The sequence below is a fragment of the Vigna radiata genome, chromosome 6 (genome assembly GCF_000741045.1).
Source record: "Vigna radiata var. radiata cultivar VC1973A chromosome 6, Vradiata_ver6, whole genome shotgun sequence".
NCBI classification, from domain to species: Eukaryota; Viridiplantae; Streptophyta; class Magnoliopsida; order Fabales; family Fabaceae; genus Vigna; species Vigna radiata.
This window is the reverse complement of record NC_028356.1, coordinates 37,299,889-37,318,157: the sequence shown is the minus strand read 5'-3', so window position 1 is coordinate 37,318,157 and position 18,269 is coordinate 37,299,889. Positions and strand designations below refer to the sequence as shown.

The 18,269-nt window shown below is 33.7% G+C and overlaps 4 protein-coding genes across 5 annotated transcripts; all 4 read left to right on the top strand.

Annotated features, from left to right (window-relative positions):
• The first annotated feature begins 7 nt into the window (after positions 1 to 7).
• Positions 8 to 1,152, top strand: LOC106763807 (G-type lectin S-receptor-like serine/threonine-protein kinase SD1-1). The gene is made up of 3 exons (XM_014647959.2): positions 8 to 85; positions 166 to 316; positions 581 to 1,152. The coding sequence occupies exons 1-3, from the start codon at positions 75 to 77 to the stop codon at positions 893 to 895; spliced, it is 477 nt and encodes a 158-aa protein (XP_014503445.2). The 5' UTR covers positions 8 to 74; the 3' UTR covers positions 896 to 1,152.
• A 1,925-nt stretch (positions 1,153 to 3,077) lies between these two features.
• Positions 3,078 to 6,756, top strand: LOC106762934 (G-type lectin S-receptor-like serine/threonine-protein kinase At4g27290). 2 transcript variants are annotated; one of them, XM_014647061.2, is made up of 7 exons: positions 3,078 to 4,459; positions 4,619 to 4,750; positions 4,942 to 5,093; positions 5,174 to 5,384; positions 5,483 to 5,720; positions 5,801 to 5,951; positions 6,309 to 6,756. In XM_014647061.2, the coding sequence occupies exons 1-7, from the start codon at positions 3,178 to 3,180 to the stop codon at positions 6,621 to 6,623; spliced, it is 2,481 nt and encodes an 826-aa protein (XP_014502547.1). In that variant the 5' UTR covers positions 3,078 to 3,177; the 3' UTR covers positions 6,624 to 6,756. The 2 variants fall into 2 exon arrangements, with proteins under 2 accessions (XP_014502547.1, XP_014502546.1); XM_014647060.2 differs by having other exon boundaries at positions 4,607 to 4,750.
• A 391-nt stretch (positions 6,757 to 7,147) lies between these two features.
• Positions 7,148 to 12,567, top strand: LOC106763126 (probable GTP-binding protein OBGC2). Its single transcript, XM_014647319.2, has 10 exons — positions 7,148 to 7,294; positions 7,373 to 7,833; positions 9,198 to 9,289; positions 9,695 to 9,778; positions 10,046 to 10,123; positions 10,468 to 10,668; positions 10,754 to 10,861; positions 11,272 to 11,346; positions 11,534 to 11,676; positions 12,154 to 12,567. Exons 1-10 carry the CDS (start codon positions 7,206 to 7,208, stop codon positions 12,242 to 12,244), a joined length of 1,422 nt encoding a protein of 473 aa, XP_014502805.1. The 5' UTR covers positions 7,148 to 7,205; the 3' UTR covers positions 12,245 to 12,567.
• An 833-nt stretch (positions 12,568 to 13,400) lies between these two features.
• Positions 13,401 to 15,075, top strand: LOC106763806 (ethylene-responsive transcription factor ERF110). Its single transcript, XM_014647958.2, has one exon. It carries the CDS (start codon positions 13,923 to 13,925, stop codon positions 14,718 to 14,720), a length of 798 nt encoding a protein of 265 aa, XP_014503444.1. The 5' UTR covers positions 13,401 to 13,922; the 3' UTR covers positions 14,721 to 15,075.
• The last annotated feature ends 3,194 nt before the right edge of the window (positions 15,076 to 18,269 follow it).

Genomic DNA, 18,269 nt, shown 5'->3' with positions numbered 1-18,269 from the left:
ATCCAAAGATATCAGATTTTGGTTTGGCTAGAACATTTGGAGGAGATCAAGCTGAGGCAAATACAAACAGAGTGATGGGAACATAGTAAGTAGTATAAGTCATGTATTTTTACTACGTTAAAACTCAGTTTGACATCAAAATTTTCTTTCATGCTTGTGTTACAGTGGTTATATGCCTCCTGAATATGCTCTCCATGGACATTTCTCAATCAAATCTGATGTATTTAGCTTTGGTGTGATGGTAATGGAGATAATTAGTGGGAAAAAGAATCGCAATTTTCATGACTCTGAGCATCAGCTTAATCTTCTTAGTCATGTAAGCTTAAAGGCTATTTATTTCCTTGTTTCAATCATCCAAAACTATCTGTTGTGTCCTCATAAATAAGATAGATGCTGTAATCTGAATAGGTAGCAATAAACAGGTATGAAATTTAGAATAAATATACAAGAAAAAAGTCAAACTACTGAAAGTAAACTCACGCAAACTATTTTCAATACTCTTGATCTTATGCTGGCAATGAAAAGATGAAAAAATTGAATAGGCATTGACTTTGACTTGTTGGTTTTCATTCCATTTCAGGCATGGAGATTGTGGATTGAAGACAAGCCACTGGAGCTAATAGATGAGGTATTAGATTATCCAACCGCACCAGTTGAAGTACTTAGATGCATTCATGTTGGTCTATTATGTGTACAACAAACACCACAAAACAGACCAAACATGTCCTCTGTGGTTTTGATGTTGAATGGTGAAAAGGTGTTGCCTGAGCCAAGTCCACCCGGGTTCTACACAGGCACAACTACTCAGTTTCCCATTCAGGCAGAATCTTCTTCCAGAAGTTGTGGAGATAGATCACAAAATGAAGTTACAGTGTCCTTGTTACAGCCACGATAGAGAACTATTCTGTTCATTATTCAAGGATTAAGATATCTCCAACAACTTATTAGCTCAAGTGCTTCTGTGTAAGTTTGTTCATTTATGGAGAAGATGTTCTTTTGTTCCATGAACCAAATCACTTGTTGTTAGAGACCTTAAACTTTATTTTTTGATGGCAAACATACGAAATGATACATGTAACAATTTATACAACGGGTTTTTTTGTCCATGTTTATTATTATGGGATGTAATAAATAATGTACAGAGGAAAGATTGACAGCATTAACTGTTATTTTCAGTTTGTTTTTCCTCTTTCAATGACACTCTCAATTTCACTATTTCTTTTTATTTTTTGCCTATCGAAGCATTACTGTTCTTGCTGGCTTATAAAAAAAAAAAAAGCTGCGTTCTTTCTGCTTATATAAAAAAAAAAAAACTGTGTTCTTTCTTGCTATCAAAGAATGTGGCAAGATTAAAAAAAGATTGCAACCTTTTTGGCTCTTTTGAACTCGGAGAAGATTCAAAGAATGTTGGGTATACCTTTTGCATCAAAGTTAATCTCAGTATTCATATAATTCCATGTGTACTCAGAAATTGAAGTGATCAGTTGACAAGATGAACAAGAGAACGAACACTCGGAGAAAAGAAAAAAGTATACGTATTTCATATATTGAATGGAAAAAAGTGTTACAAAGGAATGAAAAAGGCTTGCTTAACAAGAAGAGATTCAAAGCTATAAATAGTTGAAATAAACAAAGCACTCGTGCATTCAAACTTATGCAGACATGTACGAATGTATATTCTAAGACCGCCCTCACGCGGTCAGTAAATATTTTGACTGCCAAGCTTGGTATTGAGCTTAGAAAACAGTACTGCCAAGCGGTCAGTGATGGAATATCTGACGTTTCTGTGAGTTTCAGCAGTATTAAAGAGATAATCTTGGAGATATAGAGGCAGATTTCTAATTCTAAAAGATTTCCTTTTAGCATTATCACTGGGTACATCATTATCATTACCAGAAGCATTGGCATCATCAATATAAGATTCATTAGGTGCATTAACAACAGTAGTACAAGACAGCATGTAATATGGCATATGACCAAAACTGGTTTGAGAGTTTGGATAGAAAAATCAAATTTCTAGTAACATTCAAAACATGCTGATGTTTCCTTTCTGCTATCTCATTCTGCTCTAGAGTTTCAACACATGTAGTCTGATGAATTAGGCCATTAGAATTAAAGAAACTAACCATGTTAATCTCATGTCTATTATCTCTCCTAATGACCTTTACTTTGGCTTCAAATTGGGTTTCAACATACGAAACAAAATGTATAATGTGACCTCGAGTTTCAGACTTATTTTTCATTAGATAAACCAATGTAAACCTGTTACAATCATCTGCAATAGTCAAAAAATGCCTATGACCATGCAAAGAGGGAGTAGGGGATGCTCCCCAAATATCATTATGTATCAGATCAAAAGTTTTATTAGCATGAGAATCACTGTTCGAGAAAGATAGCTTCTTTTGCTTAGCCATGTGGCAAACATCACAGTACATATCTCTTAAAGCAATCAAATCATGTTTATGTTTTAAAATTCCTAATCTTTTATCAGAAGGATGGCCAAGCCTTTTGTGCCACAAGTTCTGAATGCTATTGACAGTATGATCAGGTGCAGAAAACATGTAAAGGCCAGCTTGAATTTATGAATTTTTCTTTTATAAAATACAAACATTAATTTTTACAAAAGATGAGAATTAACTTGAATGATTTTCAACCGCAACAAGTTTACATCTAATTTCATTTAATTTCTAGTGTTTCACTTTTGAATGGATTATGAAAGTCAACTCTATTAGTTGGACATCAAATGAACCTGTTCAGTAGTTATTAAAAATATCATAAAGCAGAGGGTCCTATTGTTAACTGCATTGTTTGGTCCCCCTTTTCATTCATGTCTCAACTTGCACTGAGACTTTCTTATCCGAAAGTGAATCCTCACGTGTTGGATTTTTCACACGACTATATTATGCAAGTGTTTTGTGTGCATTTATCGCTTTTCCCTCAGAAATTAAAACCATTTTAAGATTTTTGTACAGAGTAAAACTATTTTTCTTTCAATTGAAATGGTGTGTAAAAAATTCAACATTAGACAATTTCTTAATTTGTTATGTGACGTTGGTCTAAAAATGCAGCCTCAATGTTATTCTGAAGACTTTTCAACGCAACAGGCACGTCTTACAGACTTGGACAATCATTTTCCTCCAGTGATTTTAGTTAAATGAACTATGGAGCTTCGTAACCATGGAAAACCATCATAAACACAACAAGTTAACAATGGTACGCGTTTTCTTTTTCTGCATAATCTCCACGTTCTTATTATCTATACAAGGCACCCTTACTCTCACTCCAAATGAATCAATCCAAGGCAATAGGACCATGGTTTCTTCTGCTGGAACTTTTGAAGCTGGATTCTTTCAGTTTGGAAATTCACAAGATCAATACTTTTGTATATGGTACAAGAACATATCACCAAAGACTANTGTGTGGGTGGCCAACAGAGATGCCCCAGTGAAAAATTCAACAGCATTTTTCACACTAACAGAACAAGGANTTCCTGTTATTCTTNATGCCTCAGGNAGTGTTGTGTGGNCCTCCAATTCATCAAGAANNGCTAAGAAACCAGTNATGCAGCTTCTAGACTCGGGAAATCTTGTTGTGCAAGATGGAGACAGCACAAAAGACCTTTTGTGGGAAAGTTTTGATTACCCTGGTGACACTTTCCTTGCAGGAATGAAACTTCGTACAAACTTTNTGACTGGTCNTTTTAGGTTTCTNACATCTTGGAGAAACGCAGAAGATCCTGGNTTTGGTGAGTTTTCATATCACATAGATGCTCATGGCTATCCTCAACTGGTTACTACAAAGGGAGAANTTTTGNTCAGTAGAGGNGGGNCATGGANNGGCNATGNTTTCANTGGAGTTTCATGGAGAAGAANGCTTAGACTCGTAAANTTTTCGCTTGAGANTAACGACAAGGAANTCATTTACCAATANANGACCTTAGAGGCTGAAACTATTACNAGGTTAGTGATCANCCCATCTGGTNNTGTNCAACGTTTGTTATGGTCGGGTGGCAGCCNGNGTTGGGAGATTTTATCNACTCGTCCCATGGATCANTGTGANTATTATTCCTTTTGTGATGTGAATTCACTGTGTAANGTTACTAACTCTCCAAAAATATGTACATGTTTAGATGGTTTTGTACCAAAGTTCTATGAAAAGTGGAGTTCACTGGATTGGTCTGGTGGGTGTGTCAGAAGAGTAAATTTGAGTTGTGATGGTGATAGGTTTCGGAAGTACACTGGAATGAAGTTCCCAGACACTTCTTCTTCTTGGTATAACGAGAGTTTGAGCCTCGAGAAGTGTGAGGATTTGTGTTTGAAAAACTGTTCTTGCACAGCATTTGCAAATATAAATGCCAGTGCGAGAGGGTGCGTGCTTTGGTTTGGTGATATTACTGATTTGAGTAGACACACAGACCAAGGACAAGATATTTACATTAGACTTGAAGCTTCAGAGTTAGGTATTTCCATTTCTTATATTATCATCTTTTGAGTTTCGGTCAAAATATTGCAGAAAGAAATATATGTTCTTAATTGAAGTGAAATCTAAACATGTTCCTTTTTTTGCTCTCCTTTTTTGTTTCTCTTAAACTGAAATATTTATGCAGTTTATTCCTCAGATCATGGAGGGAGTAATCAGAGCTTCAATAGCAAGAATATCACAGGAATAATAGTAGGCATTGTTTTCTTGGTCGTGGTACTTGGATTGGCCACATTCACTTATATGAAGAGGAAGAAGCTTGCGAAGAGAGGTGAGTTTATGGAAAAGTAAAATTTGACTCTTTATGATACAATCAAATATCAAAATGCAATATAATTATTAGAATGAAGAGAAGTTTTCAATTCTAATGTCAGATTCATGTTCTTCTTATTATCCTTTATTTTGCTTGCTAAATTAAGCTGTGAACCATGCCATATTGGTATTTCCTACCATTGTTTTCAGAGCTGCTAAAAATATTTCATTGGAAGTTCAAAAGGGACAAGGAAGATGTGGAGTTATCAAAAATATTTGATTTTTCAACCATCTATGCTGCTACAAATAACTTTTCACCCAGTAACATATTAGGAGAAGGTGGCTTCGGGCCAGTGTACAAGGTAGTTAAATTTCACATCAAACAAGCCTTGTTAATGGCATATTTGATTTCTCTTCACCAAAGTTTCAAAATTACTCTCAGGGTATACTGCAAGATGGGCAAGATATTGCAGTCAAGAGGCTTGCAAAAACTTCTGAACAAGGAGCNGAGCANTTCAAGAATGAANTCATGTTAATGGCAAAACTTCAACATCGCAATCTTGTAAAACTTCATGGTTGTTCTATTCACCAAGAAGAAAGGCTCTTGATCTATGAATACATGCCAAACAGAAGCTTGGATTACTTCATTTTTGGTTTGAAATCTCACACCANNAAAANTATGGCTCTTCATTTTGCTCTCTCTTGCTATTGTGTAGTTCTTACACTGATTTAAAAAGTGAAATTTTGTTAGATTCAACGCAAAGTNAACAACTGGGTTTGACAAAGCGCCTTCAAATTATTGATGGTATAGCACGAGGGCTACTCTATCTTCACCAAGACTCTAGATTGAGAATCATCCACAGAGATCTGAAAGCCAGCAATATTCTTCTAGACAACGATATGAATCCAAAGATATCAGATTTTGGTTTGGCTAGAACATTTGGAGGAGATCAAGCTGAGGCAAATACAAACAGAGTGATGGGAACATAGTAAGTAGTAAAGGACATGTATTTTTACTATGTTACAACCCAGTTTGACATCAAAATTTTCTTTCATGATTGTGTCGCAGTGGTTATATGCCTCCTGAATATGCTCTCCATGGACATTTTTCAATCAAATCTGATGTATTTAGCTTTGGTGTGATGGTAATGGAGATAATTAGTGGGAGAAAGAATCGCAGTTTTCATGACTCTAAGCATCAGCTTAATCTTCTTAGTCATGTAAGCTTAAAGGCTATTTATCTCCTTGTTTCAATCATCCAAAACTATGTGTTGTATCCTGATAAATAATCTAGATGCTGTAATCTGAATAAGTAGCAATAAACAGGTCAGAAATTTAGAATAAATATACAAAAAAAAAAGTCAAACTGTTGAAAGTAAACTCACTCAAATTCAATGCAACTCCTTTGACATGAAATTCAGTTTAAAATATTCTGTCAACCTCATACCAAGTTTTCTGTTTGAAAATTAATACATTATGTTATGTTTTCAAAGCTCTTGATCTTATGCTGGCAATGAAAAGATGAAAAAAATGGATAGGCATTGACTTTGACTTGTTGGTTTTTCATTCCATTTCAGGCATGGAGATTGTGGACTGAAGACAAGCCATTGGAGCTAATAGATGAGGTATTAGATTATCCAACCACACCATTTGAAATACTTAGATGCATTCATGTGGGTCTGTTATGTGTACAACAAACACCACAAAACAGACCAAACATGTCCTCTGTGGTTTTGATGTTGAATGGTGAAAAGGTGTTGCCTGAGCCAAGTCCACCTGGGTTCTACACAGGCACAACCACTCAGTTTCCCATTCAGGCAGAATCTTCCTCCAGAAGTTGTGGAGATAGATCACAAAATGAAGTTACAGTCTCCTTGTTACAGCCACGATAGAGAACTATTCTGTTCATTATTCAAGGATTATGATTTCGATTATGATGTTTTTGCAAAGAATCTAACGTTGTGTTTTATGTATTTTTTAATGGCAAACACATGAAATGATAAATGTAAAATTTATAATGTTTAACATATTGTTCCAAGTATTAAATTAATTATCTTATTGAAAGAGTTTGGCTATAGAAATAATATACGTATTTATTGATTTAATGGAAAAAGGTTTTACAAAGGAAAGAAAAAGACTTGCTTAACAAGAAGAGATACGAAGCTATAAATAGTTGAAATAAACAGAGCACACGTGCATTGAAAGTAATAGTAATAAAAATAATTTCGTACAAAATATTGAACTAAATATTAGCAAAAAGAACTAATAATTATATGAATCTATTAGTTATATATTAATAATTACATCTACTTATTTTAATAATTTATAAAAATTAATTATATGTATCAATTTAGCACTTTTGTTAGATGTAAAAGTAATAGATATAATTTGATATTTTTTCTTTTCAATATATTCCATCTTGGCTCACTCACAGTGAACATAAGCTCATTTTCCTTTGTAACGAAATTCGGATAATGGTGTCTCTGATTTCGCCACCATCTTCGTCTCCGAGCATTCAATTGCGCGAAACTCGTTTCTTCTCCACGCTCTTCATTCCACCAAGGTACTGCTTTCACTCACTCACTCATTATTTATCCTCATTCGGTTTTTCTTAACTGAAATTGTTCCTATGTATATATAGGAGTGTCAGATTCCTGCAAAACACACGAAACAACGAAAATCACAAATGGAAAACGGTACGGTGCGGCGTTACCAGCGCCGGGGCGTCTCCTCCGCCGTCGTTGATGAAGGAGCCTCACAAGTTCTTCGACCACGTAATCATCACTGTTCGCGCGGGTGACGGAGGCCACGGTGCGGTGCTGAATCACAGAGAGAAGAACGAGCTGGAGCAGGGTAAAACGAAGAAGAAAGGGAAAGGCTCGTTGAAGAGGGACTTCGACGGGTCGCTCATACTGCCTACGGGAGGGCACGGAGGGGACGTGGTGATCTACGCCGACGAGGCCAAAGACACGTTGCTGGAGTTTCACAACAAGAGCAGGTATCACGCCAAGCGCGGTGGCAACGTTGGTGCGATGGGCGTTTTGACGTCGATGTTGCGCGATGGACTTGTGGCTCCCACGATGCGCATTCCTGTTCCTGTAGGTTTGTATGCTCTGTTTTTGTGTTTTACTGAAGTTTTTTTTCCGTGTTACTGATTATTGGCCTAATCGGTAGCTATTTTTTTAACCTCTATGACTAGGCTTTGTGACTTTGAAACATTTTCTTAAGCACTTGAGTTTAAATATTAATTTAATTTGTAAAGAAATTAATTTTATTTTCTTAGTCAGGTCCAATGAAAATGATAAAAATTTTGAATGAAGTTTTTATTCTGGTTAAAGGGGGTCTTTAAAGTTTCATCCTGTTGTCCAATAGTTCTTAAATCAACAATTTTGTGTTGAAACTCGATGTATGTTTGTTTTACCTTGATCCCTCGGGCAGATGCTTCTCAACAGGGATGACAATCTGATAGAGGATAAGAAGGCATTGGAAGTTTTCATAAGTTTCAATATATCATAATCATAAAATGATTATCTTCTTTGCCTTAAATCCTGAAAGAAGGAAGCGATATAAACCAGAAATGAAGTAGTAAATTACCTGAACTCTTCTCTCCCCTCTCTTAACCAAGATCTGCATACTCTCTATTTGATTGAGTTTTTAATTGAAACTCAATCTTAACCCAACCTACAATTACAAATTTAAAGAAAATACAACTCGAAGTAAATTCTTGTCTACAAATTACAATCAAAGTAAATTCTAGTCTAAAAATTACAACTTTGTATTTTTTTTCTCTCTAAAATTATAAAGATCATTCTCGATCATGCACTCATCACACTCTCACAAGGGATTGATGTTGGACAGGACTCAATGCCAATCCAAATGCACCTTTACTTTTGGGCAACATTGGAAGTTGTCGAGAAAGGGAAAATGCCTTTAGGAGGCTTATTCGTAGTTGTTGACCCTCTTGAGATGTTTGTTTACATTATTCATCTTACAAAAGAAGGTTGTGTAATTAAAATTAGATGAAGAAATGTAAGCTAAGTATTTTTTAAAAGAGGATAGTGTAATTTGTTCTGAAAAAGTATCAACCAAGAAAGAAAAGAAAACCGAAAAACAAATGTCTCTTTTTTGGTTTGAGAAAATATTTTTGTTTATTATTTCCTATTTTCATTAATAATTACAAAAATATCACTTGATTTTCTCTTTGTATAGAATGGTGAAATAAAAGAAAGCCTTTGAAATTAGAAACTTAGTGAATATAAAATGATACTTCTATCATTAATGAACATAGGAACTCAAACCAAACAAGTAACCAGGTGACAATTGACTTATTCTTTTTTTGCGTTCATTTTGAATTTCTATGTTTTGATTTTAATTACAAAAAAGGTTAACTTGTTTTTATTTTGGTTCTTGTTTGGTGTAAACAACCTGCCAAGAATTAAATCTNACCATGTTTATAAATGTAACAGGTACAGTTGTGAAAAGCAAACGAGGGAAGGTGTTGGCTGATCTAGCACAACCTGGCGATGAAGTTCTTGTTGCCAGGGGAGGACAAGGAGGGGTAATACACATTCAAAATTCTATTCAAATCTGTTAATGTTGTGATTGAGTCATGAATAATTTAATTCATTAAAGACTAACAAATTGTTTAGTGGATAAGTTGTATTCTTTCAGAATGATGATAAAATGAATAATTAGACCGTTAGAGTTCATATATGCATATAGATCATTTTGGCACAACAGTAGGATTGTTGCCTTATAACGTTAAAGTCGTCATGGGTTTAAATTTAGGAATTGGCCTCTTTGGTTGTAGGAGTAAGGATGCATGCATCTACCCAGCGCAGACTTCATTGGTTGGAGCTATGAACACTGGGCTTCCCTTCCCATACATTTATTCATGACATATACCAATCTCTAGTTTTTTAGTTCTTTACACCTGAATCTCAATTGTTTTTGGCATCCCCAGATTAGCTTGTTGGAAATGCCACAGCGTCAAAGAAAAAAGATGATGGCTCTGACAACTAATGTGATGAGAGATGACTCAGACAAGGTAAAGTTTATCAATATTTATGCATGCGATGGAATATTTCTCAGTGTCATCCTTGGAAAGATATCATTAGTAACCTCTTATGGTTACGATCTTCTCTATGCAAACTCACTATATTTGTCTTGGGTTTACTAGTATTATGATTTTAATTGTCAATTCAATCTGCTCGAGTCTGGAAACAGTAGACTAGTAGTATTTGAAATTTCTGCATTAGCAACTTGTGTTCCTATCTCAGTGTAAGATATAACATCATTATTTAATTTTCTACAGATTTTAGTTCACGGTCAACCTGGAGAGGAAGTTAAGTTGGAGTTGATCCTACGAGTTGTAGCCGACGTTGGTCTGATTGTAAGTTTCGTATCTATGCATAATACCCTGTTTATTTAGTAATATGTTGTCTTACTTTTATTTTATAACTGTAAGCTTGATATCGGTGAATTTTTAGTTTTTTTTTTCTCTATATCAAGGAAGATAATTTTATCATTGTTGGTAAACTAAAATACCATGAGTTGGAGTTTGTGAAAGATGACAAGGAGAGGTGTAATAAACCTGAAGTGTTTTTTTTCCTTTGTATCAAATCATTTCTTTGTTTGGTGAACAAAGGTCAAATGTATATTGGTTGTTTCTTACTTTTTGTCGTCCTGGTGTTTTCTTCACCCTTTCTTCTCATGATCAAGTTAATCTTATTTTAGGGACTTCCAAATGCTGGCAAATCAACGCTTCTGGCAGCCATTACACTTGCTAAACCTGATATTGCTGATTACCCTTTTACAACATTAATGCCAAATCTTGGACGCCTAGGTGGTGATCCCAGCTTGGGGGCAGGAATGTATTCATCAGAAGCTACATTGGCAGATTTGCCTGGTCTTATTGAAGGCGCTCACTTAGGAAAGGTATAAAATACTTTTATTCTTATCAAGTGTCCCCATTTTAGACCATCGAGATGCTAAATAGGACGGTTTTGTCTTTCACTTTCAGGGTCTTGGTCGTAATTTTTTGAGGCACCTCAGAAGGACCCGGCTTTTAGTCCATGTTGTTGATGCTGCCACTGAGAGTCCTGTAAATGACTACAGGACGGTCAGAGAAGTATGTATTTACACTGCAATTGGATATATTTTTTTATCCATTCAGGCTAAGCGCTTTTTATTGATTAAATAGCTTGATTTGAAATGTTGTTTATTTTAACTGTAGAAGAGTCTCAATTCTAATTCTAACAATTGGAAGGGAGTGTACATGGAATATTGATCTTATCTCTAATTAGTTTTTTTTCTTAAAAGTCAACAATTTGTAAGTCACGCTAATCTGTTTTGTTGTTAATAATCACAACTCTGTTGTGTGCCCATTTGGTACTTTTGCAGCCAGGAAAAATATACAAATAAATATCGTGCAAGAAATATTATGTGATCAGACCAGTTTTTCTAGTTGTAAAGAGCTTCCTTAGTTTTCTGTTTTTAAATCCTGCTCATGCTCCCCGTTGCAATTCGTCTGTGTTGCAGGAGTTGCGCATGTATAATCCTGCTTACCTTGAGAGACCGTATGTTGTAGTTTTGAATAAGATTGACCTACCAGAGGTATGTAGTGTCGCAGCCAATATGTGGGTTAAGTGTTATCTTTTAATTTCCTTTTTTTTTTCTTGAAAAGGAATGGCCACTGCATCATCTGGTCCGTTATTGTATTGTTTAGGGACGATCATGTATATTCAAGAAATATGCAAAATTCTGTCACATAACAAGCATTTTCATCTAATTATAATCTTAGGCAAAGGACAGACTTCCATCGTTGATTCAAGAAATCATGAGAATTGGCAACCGTGATGCTCAATTGTCTGATGAAACTGATACGAAGGAGAGAAAACTTGAGGACTATCCTAGACCTCTCTCTGTTGTTGGAGTCAGTGTTCTGTAAGTGCTCAAGAGTTTGTTTTATATTTTCGTTTTAAAGTGTTTTTCTGTTTGACAATTTGTTCTATATTTTCTTTTTGAAAGTGTTTTTCTGTCTAATTTTTTTACATTTTCTTTTTGAAAGTGTTTTTCCTGTCTGATGTTTTATATTTTCTTTTTGAGAGTGTTCTTGTTCTTCACACACATATAGTGATTGCTTAGACAATGCCTTTATTATATCATAATTATGATACATCAGACAATCTCTTTATTATATTAGAGTTCTAATACGTGGGCTTTGGTCAAAAGGAATCAGCCTTCAGAAAGTGCTTCACAGTTTATTTTGTAATTTTATATTTGCTTCTAAAGTGTTTTTTCTGCTTGACTACCTGTTTTATATTTTTTTAAAAGTGTTTATCTTCACTTCGTTTAGTAATTGTTTAAACAGTCTCTTTATCATATTATAATTTTATACATTGACTTTGGTGTTGCTTGCAGAAAGGGCATCCAGATTAATGAAATGTTAAAGGAGATAAGGTCTGCTTTAAAGAAATGCTCGGGTTCTAGTGAAACATTGATTTCTACTTGAGAATGGCTTATATGTTTTTGTTAAGCAATACTGCATTGCAGTTCATCAAGTCTTTTTGCTATAGTTCTGGTATTAATTTGAATTTATCAGAGAACCAAGTTTAGAAGATTATTACCAGTTCCCAGCAGAGGAATACGTGTAAGATGATGAAAGCATTGAGTATAATAGTTCAAGTTAAACCGTCCGATATTGTTGTAAGCATCAAGATTGACATGAAAAAGTTCAAATTGTTGTAAGCATCAGAATGGTTATGAAAGTTTATAAAATTGTAAGCAGCAGAATTGACAAATTGAAAATGGGAGTTTATATTTTTTAAGCATGAAGAGTGGCAATTCCTCATGAAGGTTATATAATATTTAGTACAAATGTAAACAAAATTATGCAATATTTATATTCTGTATTGCGACAAGAATCATGTCTGTCATTCCCATGCTGCATAATAAATACATCATAAGACAACAAATAGCATAATAAATATTTATCAAAGACTATGTCATCATCTACTATGGAAGTATTTGTGCACGCGTTCTCATTTTCATCTTTTATATAATTGCTAGACATATATGTAAATATATATTGTACATGATACCCAATGTGAAAAGCAAACAAATCAAAAGTTAGGAGATAAACATGATCCCCTAGAATCATGGTTTTGAAAACTTCAAATTAGACAAAAAAATAAATAATAAATGAAGGTGTACTTGCAAATTGTCCTTGTGATACCTCTGTCGTACACAGAGGGATAAAAGTAAAAAGTAATATGATATATCTAATTTATTTCATGTCAGTTTCTAAATCCAGAGATGTTACTTTGGCTTTATAAAGTACACCTGTGATGTGAATATTTTCAGCTTTAAATAACACAACCTTGCTATACTATTTTTTATCTTAATTTATCAGTATTGATAAGTGCGTTTAAAGAGTGATCTGCACAGTTCTTTTATATATCCTTACCTGAGCTGGGAGGAACCACTTCTTTCTAAGTTATTACAAAAGAAAAACTAACAGATAAATAACTAGTGAATGCAAAATGCTCATCAATGAAACGATAAACACAGTGTGAAATGTCTGTCCATTTTGGTAGACTGACAGTGGTGCTCAGCAGCACTTGCTCAGTCATTAACTCTACTTGGAGTTCTTTTAATGTGCACTGATTACAATTCTAAACTTTGAAACTACTAAGATCAGTTACTTTGGCTTTATAATTATTGCGATTTCACGGATTAAATTTTCATTCATGAGTCATAGTTATCTTGAACCGTTTCTTCCAAATGTCAAATGACAAAACAGCATCTGATACACAACATACACCAAGAGAAACCGCATCCCTAGCTTTTAATTTCTTCCCTTATCTTTCATTTTTTATGTTGTGCATTCATTGCCTCATTTATTTCACTCACTAAATAAAAGGAAAACCAAATGAGAGTTTGCTCTCGATTCTTCTCTTCCTGAGTTTGTATACAAACAAAAACCCGAGCCAAGTGTGTTCAAGAGAAGCCAACAGTGAGACTCAAGGTTGACACGATGATCCAAGTTCATCATGCCAAGTAGCTACTAAACTCCACTAATGGCCACGTTTCATATCATAACACTTCTTATCTGAGTATAAATACCCTCATCACCTTCCTTTTTCTCACATCATACCAACCCTTCTCTCCTTGGTAACTCCCCTAGCACAATGCTGAAATCAGGCATGAGAATGAATGCTAGTAAGCAGGTGAAAAAATCTGCAAAAGCGAGTTCCAGAAAGGGGTGTATGAGAGGCAAAGGAGGCCCTGAGAATGCCAGTTGCACCTTCAAAGGTGTGAGGCAGAGAACTTGGGGCAAATGGGTGGCTGAGATCCGTGAGCCTAACGGTGGTGCACGCCTCTGGCTAGGCACATTTGAGAACTCTGTAGAGGCTGCCATGGCTTATGATTGTGCAGCACGTCAGCTCTACGGATCTGATGCAAAACTCAACCTCCCAGAGCTTCATATGGCCTTGGCCTTGAATTTCCAGTTTCCACCACCAAACCCTCAGATCCCTCACATGCCACCATCACCACAGCTTCAACACTCTCAGATTCCCCCTCCCAGTGACATTTCCAATCTCCCCCCCTTTGATTTCATCAACAACCTCACCGATCACACCAACATCATGTTCAACCCTGTGCTCTCCATGACTCCTCAGCATGCAATTGCTGATTCTGCGCCAGTGTATGCCAGCGACTCTCATGTCGCAATTCCCTATGAATCCACCACCATCCCGATGGCGATTCACCCCTCCAACCCCTTGGATATCAACGACGACAAGGTTGATCCTTTTGGGGGGTCATCCAATGTCATTCCTGACCCTATGTTTGATGATTCCATCTGGGCTGAAGCTGCTATGTCTCTTGGTTTCCCTCTGATACCAGATGCTGCAGGAATTAATGAAGCTGAAACCTTTCTTGAAGTGGGTCCTTGGGACTCTCTGCAAACTCCCTGGTGCATGTAATCGTCCTCAAAAGGAACTCCTGTGCCCTGATGATACAGATTTAGTAGTGGTCAATAAAAGGTCATCTCAGACGATGAACACCTTACATCACCACAAGTTACAGTGTTATGTGAATATATATATATAAGTGATGTATCAATTCTGTTAGGGTCTGGAGTACCTAGAATTAAGGTTATATAGATATGAGTGGTGTCTGTTTTATATTTGAAGTTTATGTCTTAAAAAGGCTGCTCAGGATGTCAAGTTAACTTTATTAGCATGACAGGGATATCTGTATTATTTTATCAGCAGCAATATATTGGGATCCGTTTGTATAAGAATTATATTATATATATTATTATATTATTGGTATAATGTTATAACTCTATCTTAAACTTAAACTTTGTTTTAGAATTTTCATAGAAAATGTTCCTAGAATCTGTGTTAAAAGTTTCTCTCTTTAACAAGCTCGAATCTGTGTTAAAAGTTTCTCTCCTTAACATCCGTGTCTGTCTTTAGGGTTATTGCCATTTTTCTCTGTCATACTTTGTACCTATTTACTATCATCTACTTTAGATTCTTGTTGGATTTTTGTGGAACTTAGGGTTATTGCCTTAAGACTATCTTAGTAGGTTTTGTCTTGTTTTACGTTGGGTTCTATTATTGTCTGAACATTTAGGATTATTGTCTTCTTGTCGAGCTTATGGTTCTTCAATTTTTGTCATGCAGCAGACTAAGGATTCTTCTTACTTGTGGGGTTTGTCTAAGGGTTTGCGGGGCTTGTTTAAGGCTTCTTCTATACTTTTCTAGGTTTGTTTTAGGGTTCTTTTATATTTGTCGGGCTTAGGGTTTTTATTTTTGTCGGGCTTGGCTTAGGGTTTTTATTTTTGTCGATTATAGCTTAGGTTCTTGTCTTCTTGCCTTAGGGTTTTTATTTTTGTCGGGCTTATGTTCCTGCCTTCTTGCTTTATCCATATAGTGCTCTTCAAAATTTAGAGTTGCAGATCTTTATAAGTCCTCTTAATTCTTTTAGAAAATGGCAGTGAAAACAATTATTTCTTTTGCATTGAAACTTTAATTCAAATCTTTGACTTATCACTTTTGTACCTTGAAACCATGTTATCATAAACTTTCTCTATACATTTTGTTGTTTGTTATTGTTTTATCTTAAAAGATTGAGTTCTTAAGTTTTCTTGTAACTTTTCTCAATCAATTTTTCCCATACAATTACCACAGTTTTAATAAGAATAAGTTTTATCTCAGGTAAAAATAACTTTTGTCAAAATGTTTATAATATATTTTATAGAATACATATTATTATACAGTTCTTGTCATCTATATTTATATTTATATGAATAAATAATATTGCATAACTTTTTTATCAGTATATATGAATATTTTGGCAAAATAGATAGTTGTATGTAAATATTTTGGTAAAGTAGATAACTATTTGGTAAATAATACAAGTGTACCTTATATGTTATATCATGTAAGTAAATATGTTAGTGAAATAATATTATGAATAATGGCTAACATACATTATTTTATGTAATATGTAAATAATATTATTGCTATTGGTGCTCTCAGAACAATAAAATAATATTACTGCATGTGTCATGTAAATACAAAATATTGTGGTGAATAAATATCTAGTAGTAATATATTAAAGAAAAATATTGAAAAAACAACTAATAATAATAACAATAACGTTATTAATAATTATTATTATTAGTTGTGAATATTAATATAGTATTTTATTTACGATACAGAATAAGATGCAATAATGAGTTTATTTTGGGCACACATACTGATGTGCTATAACATCTAAGTCTAATTTTAAATTATTTACATTTTCTTTTTCTTTTTTCAAAGTCTTAACAATGTAAAGATACTTCATGTTAAGCCTATGCTTAATTTAATATACAAGGTGAAGTTTAAATTTATATATTATAAAATTGATAGAATAAAAAGTTTTATTGCACATCTGATTTTAGTTAAAATCTAAATTGAGTTGGATATATAACTTTAAAAGAATTATATATATATATATATATATATATATATATATATATATGTTTATTTTTATTTTAATATATTAATTTAATAATAAATTCATTTTTAGCCTATATTTTAAGAAGATGAAATATAACTCTTAAAGTAATAGTTATTTAAATAATTTGATTGACATGTTGCGAAAGTAAGTCATTTTTACTTGTAATTTGAGTTTACTATATATATAAGTTGAGATATTTTTTCAATTATAAAATGATATTGATAATTACATGACTTTGAATATGTTTAGACTAAGATTTTAACAAGTCTTTTTTTTTCAAACATGCTTTACTTATTTTAAATATCCCCATGTTTATATTGCAACATGTTTATATGTGACATTAAAAAAATATTTAAAAAATATAATTAGAACCTTCACTAAAAAATATGTAATTTTAGTAAAAGTTTATTAGGTGGGGGGTTATAATCCAAGTGTTCATAAAAAACTCACAATCTTATATGATTATATTATTTTAAAGTATATACTTGGGTATATCTATAAATATGTTTTCAATTTTTAAAAATTATATATATATATATATATATATATATATATATATATGAAAATCTTATAATTTAAAACTTTGCGATTATTCGACATATCTTTCGCTCCACCTCCACTTCTTCTATGTTAGTTTTTTTCTTTAGGTTGTAGCTCTTTTACTTCATATTTCAATGTTTGTGTTTTCCAGACACTCAAAACCCTACAACCAAATTCCATCTTTTTCATAATCACTCTCTAACCCTTACACCCAACTTCTACACTTTTACATTCTTTTGAGAGTTTGACTGATTACCATTTGGAACAGTATAACTTTCGCATTTAACACAACTCTCATAGACGCTTTAACTTTGGGAATCATTTACCATAGCGTCTCGTTTAAGCCTAAGTGTTTTTCTGTGGCTTTCTTATGTTATTAATAGGTATTTAGAGATTTTGAGCTTAACATTTAAGTTTTTGTTATCCTAATATTTTAGTCATGACATTTTCATATTCTCTTTTCGTTTAATGTTGTTTTATTAAACTTCAAAACATATTAGAGTGTTTAGATATATTAGTCTTATAGATGATTTTGTCTTAACAATCTCCCATTTTTTGATGTTTAACAAATACATCTAAACGATATGATCTTGTTCAGTTCAGCACAGAGGTGCAATTATGAATCGTTTAAAGTTTTTAGTTGTTTAATCATTTTGTGAATTTATATTTCTTATTATTTTGTCTAATGCATGTGGGTTAGTGTTCTTAACAATTAAAATAAATAAAGACAAAATAATAAAGGCATGGTTAACAATCAGAGCACAAGGTAAAGAAAAGACTAAAATCAAAGCACAAAATAAATAAAAGAATTGATATTTAAACACATAAACATATTACATAAATATGTACAAAGTTATGCGTGAGCTTATAAGAATCTGAAGACTTCTTCTGATTTTGTGTTATCCTATTTTATCGTCGTCTGACGTATTCCTCTTAAGTACATGCTCTTAGATGTTGACGTGTGTATCTCTTTTCTA

What these genes read in the sequence shown, in the direction of transcription:
- LOC106763807 (XM_014647959.2), top strand. An exon ending in AGCTTAATCTTCTTAGTCAT is followed by an intron (nt 317 to 580) that starts GTAAGCTTAAAG and finishes ATTCCATTTCAG; the next exon opens with GCATGGAGATTGTGGATTGA.
- LOC106763126 (XM_014647319.2), top strand. Translation starts at nt 7,206, where the DNA reads ATGGTGTCTCTGATTTCGCCACCATCTTCGTCTCCGAGCATTCAATTG. An exon ending in GCGCATTCCTGTTCCTGTAG is followed by an intron (nt 7,834 to 9,197) that starts GTTTGTATGCTC and finishes TAAATGTAACAG; the next exon opens with GTACAGTTGTGAAAAGCAAA. An exon ending in AAGGCGCTCACTTAGGAAAG is followed by an intron (nt 10,669 to 10,753) that starts GTATAAAATACT and finishes TTTCACTTTCAG; the next exon opens with GGTCTTGGTCGTAATTTTTT.
- LOC106763806 (XM_014647958.2), top strand. Translation starts at nt 13,923, where the DNA reads ATGCTGAAATCAGGCATGAGAATGAATGCTAGTAAGCAGGTGAAAAAA.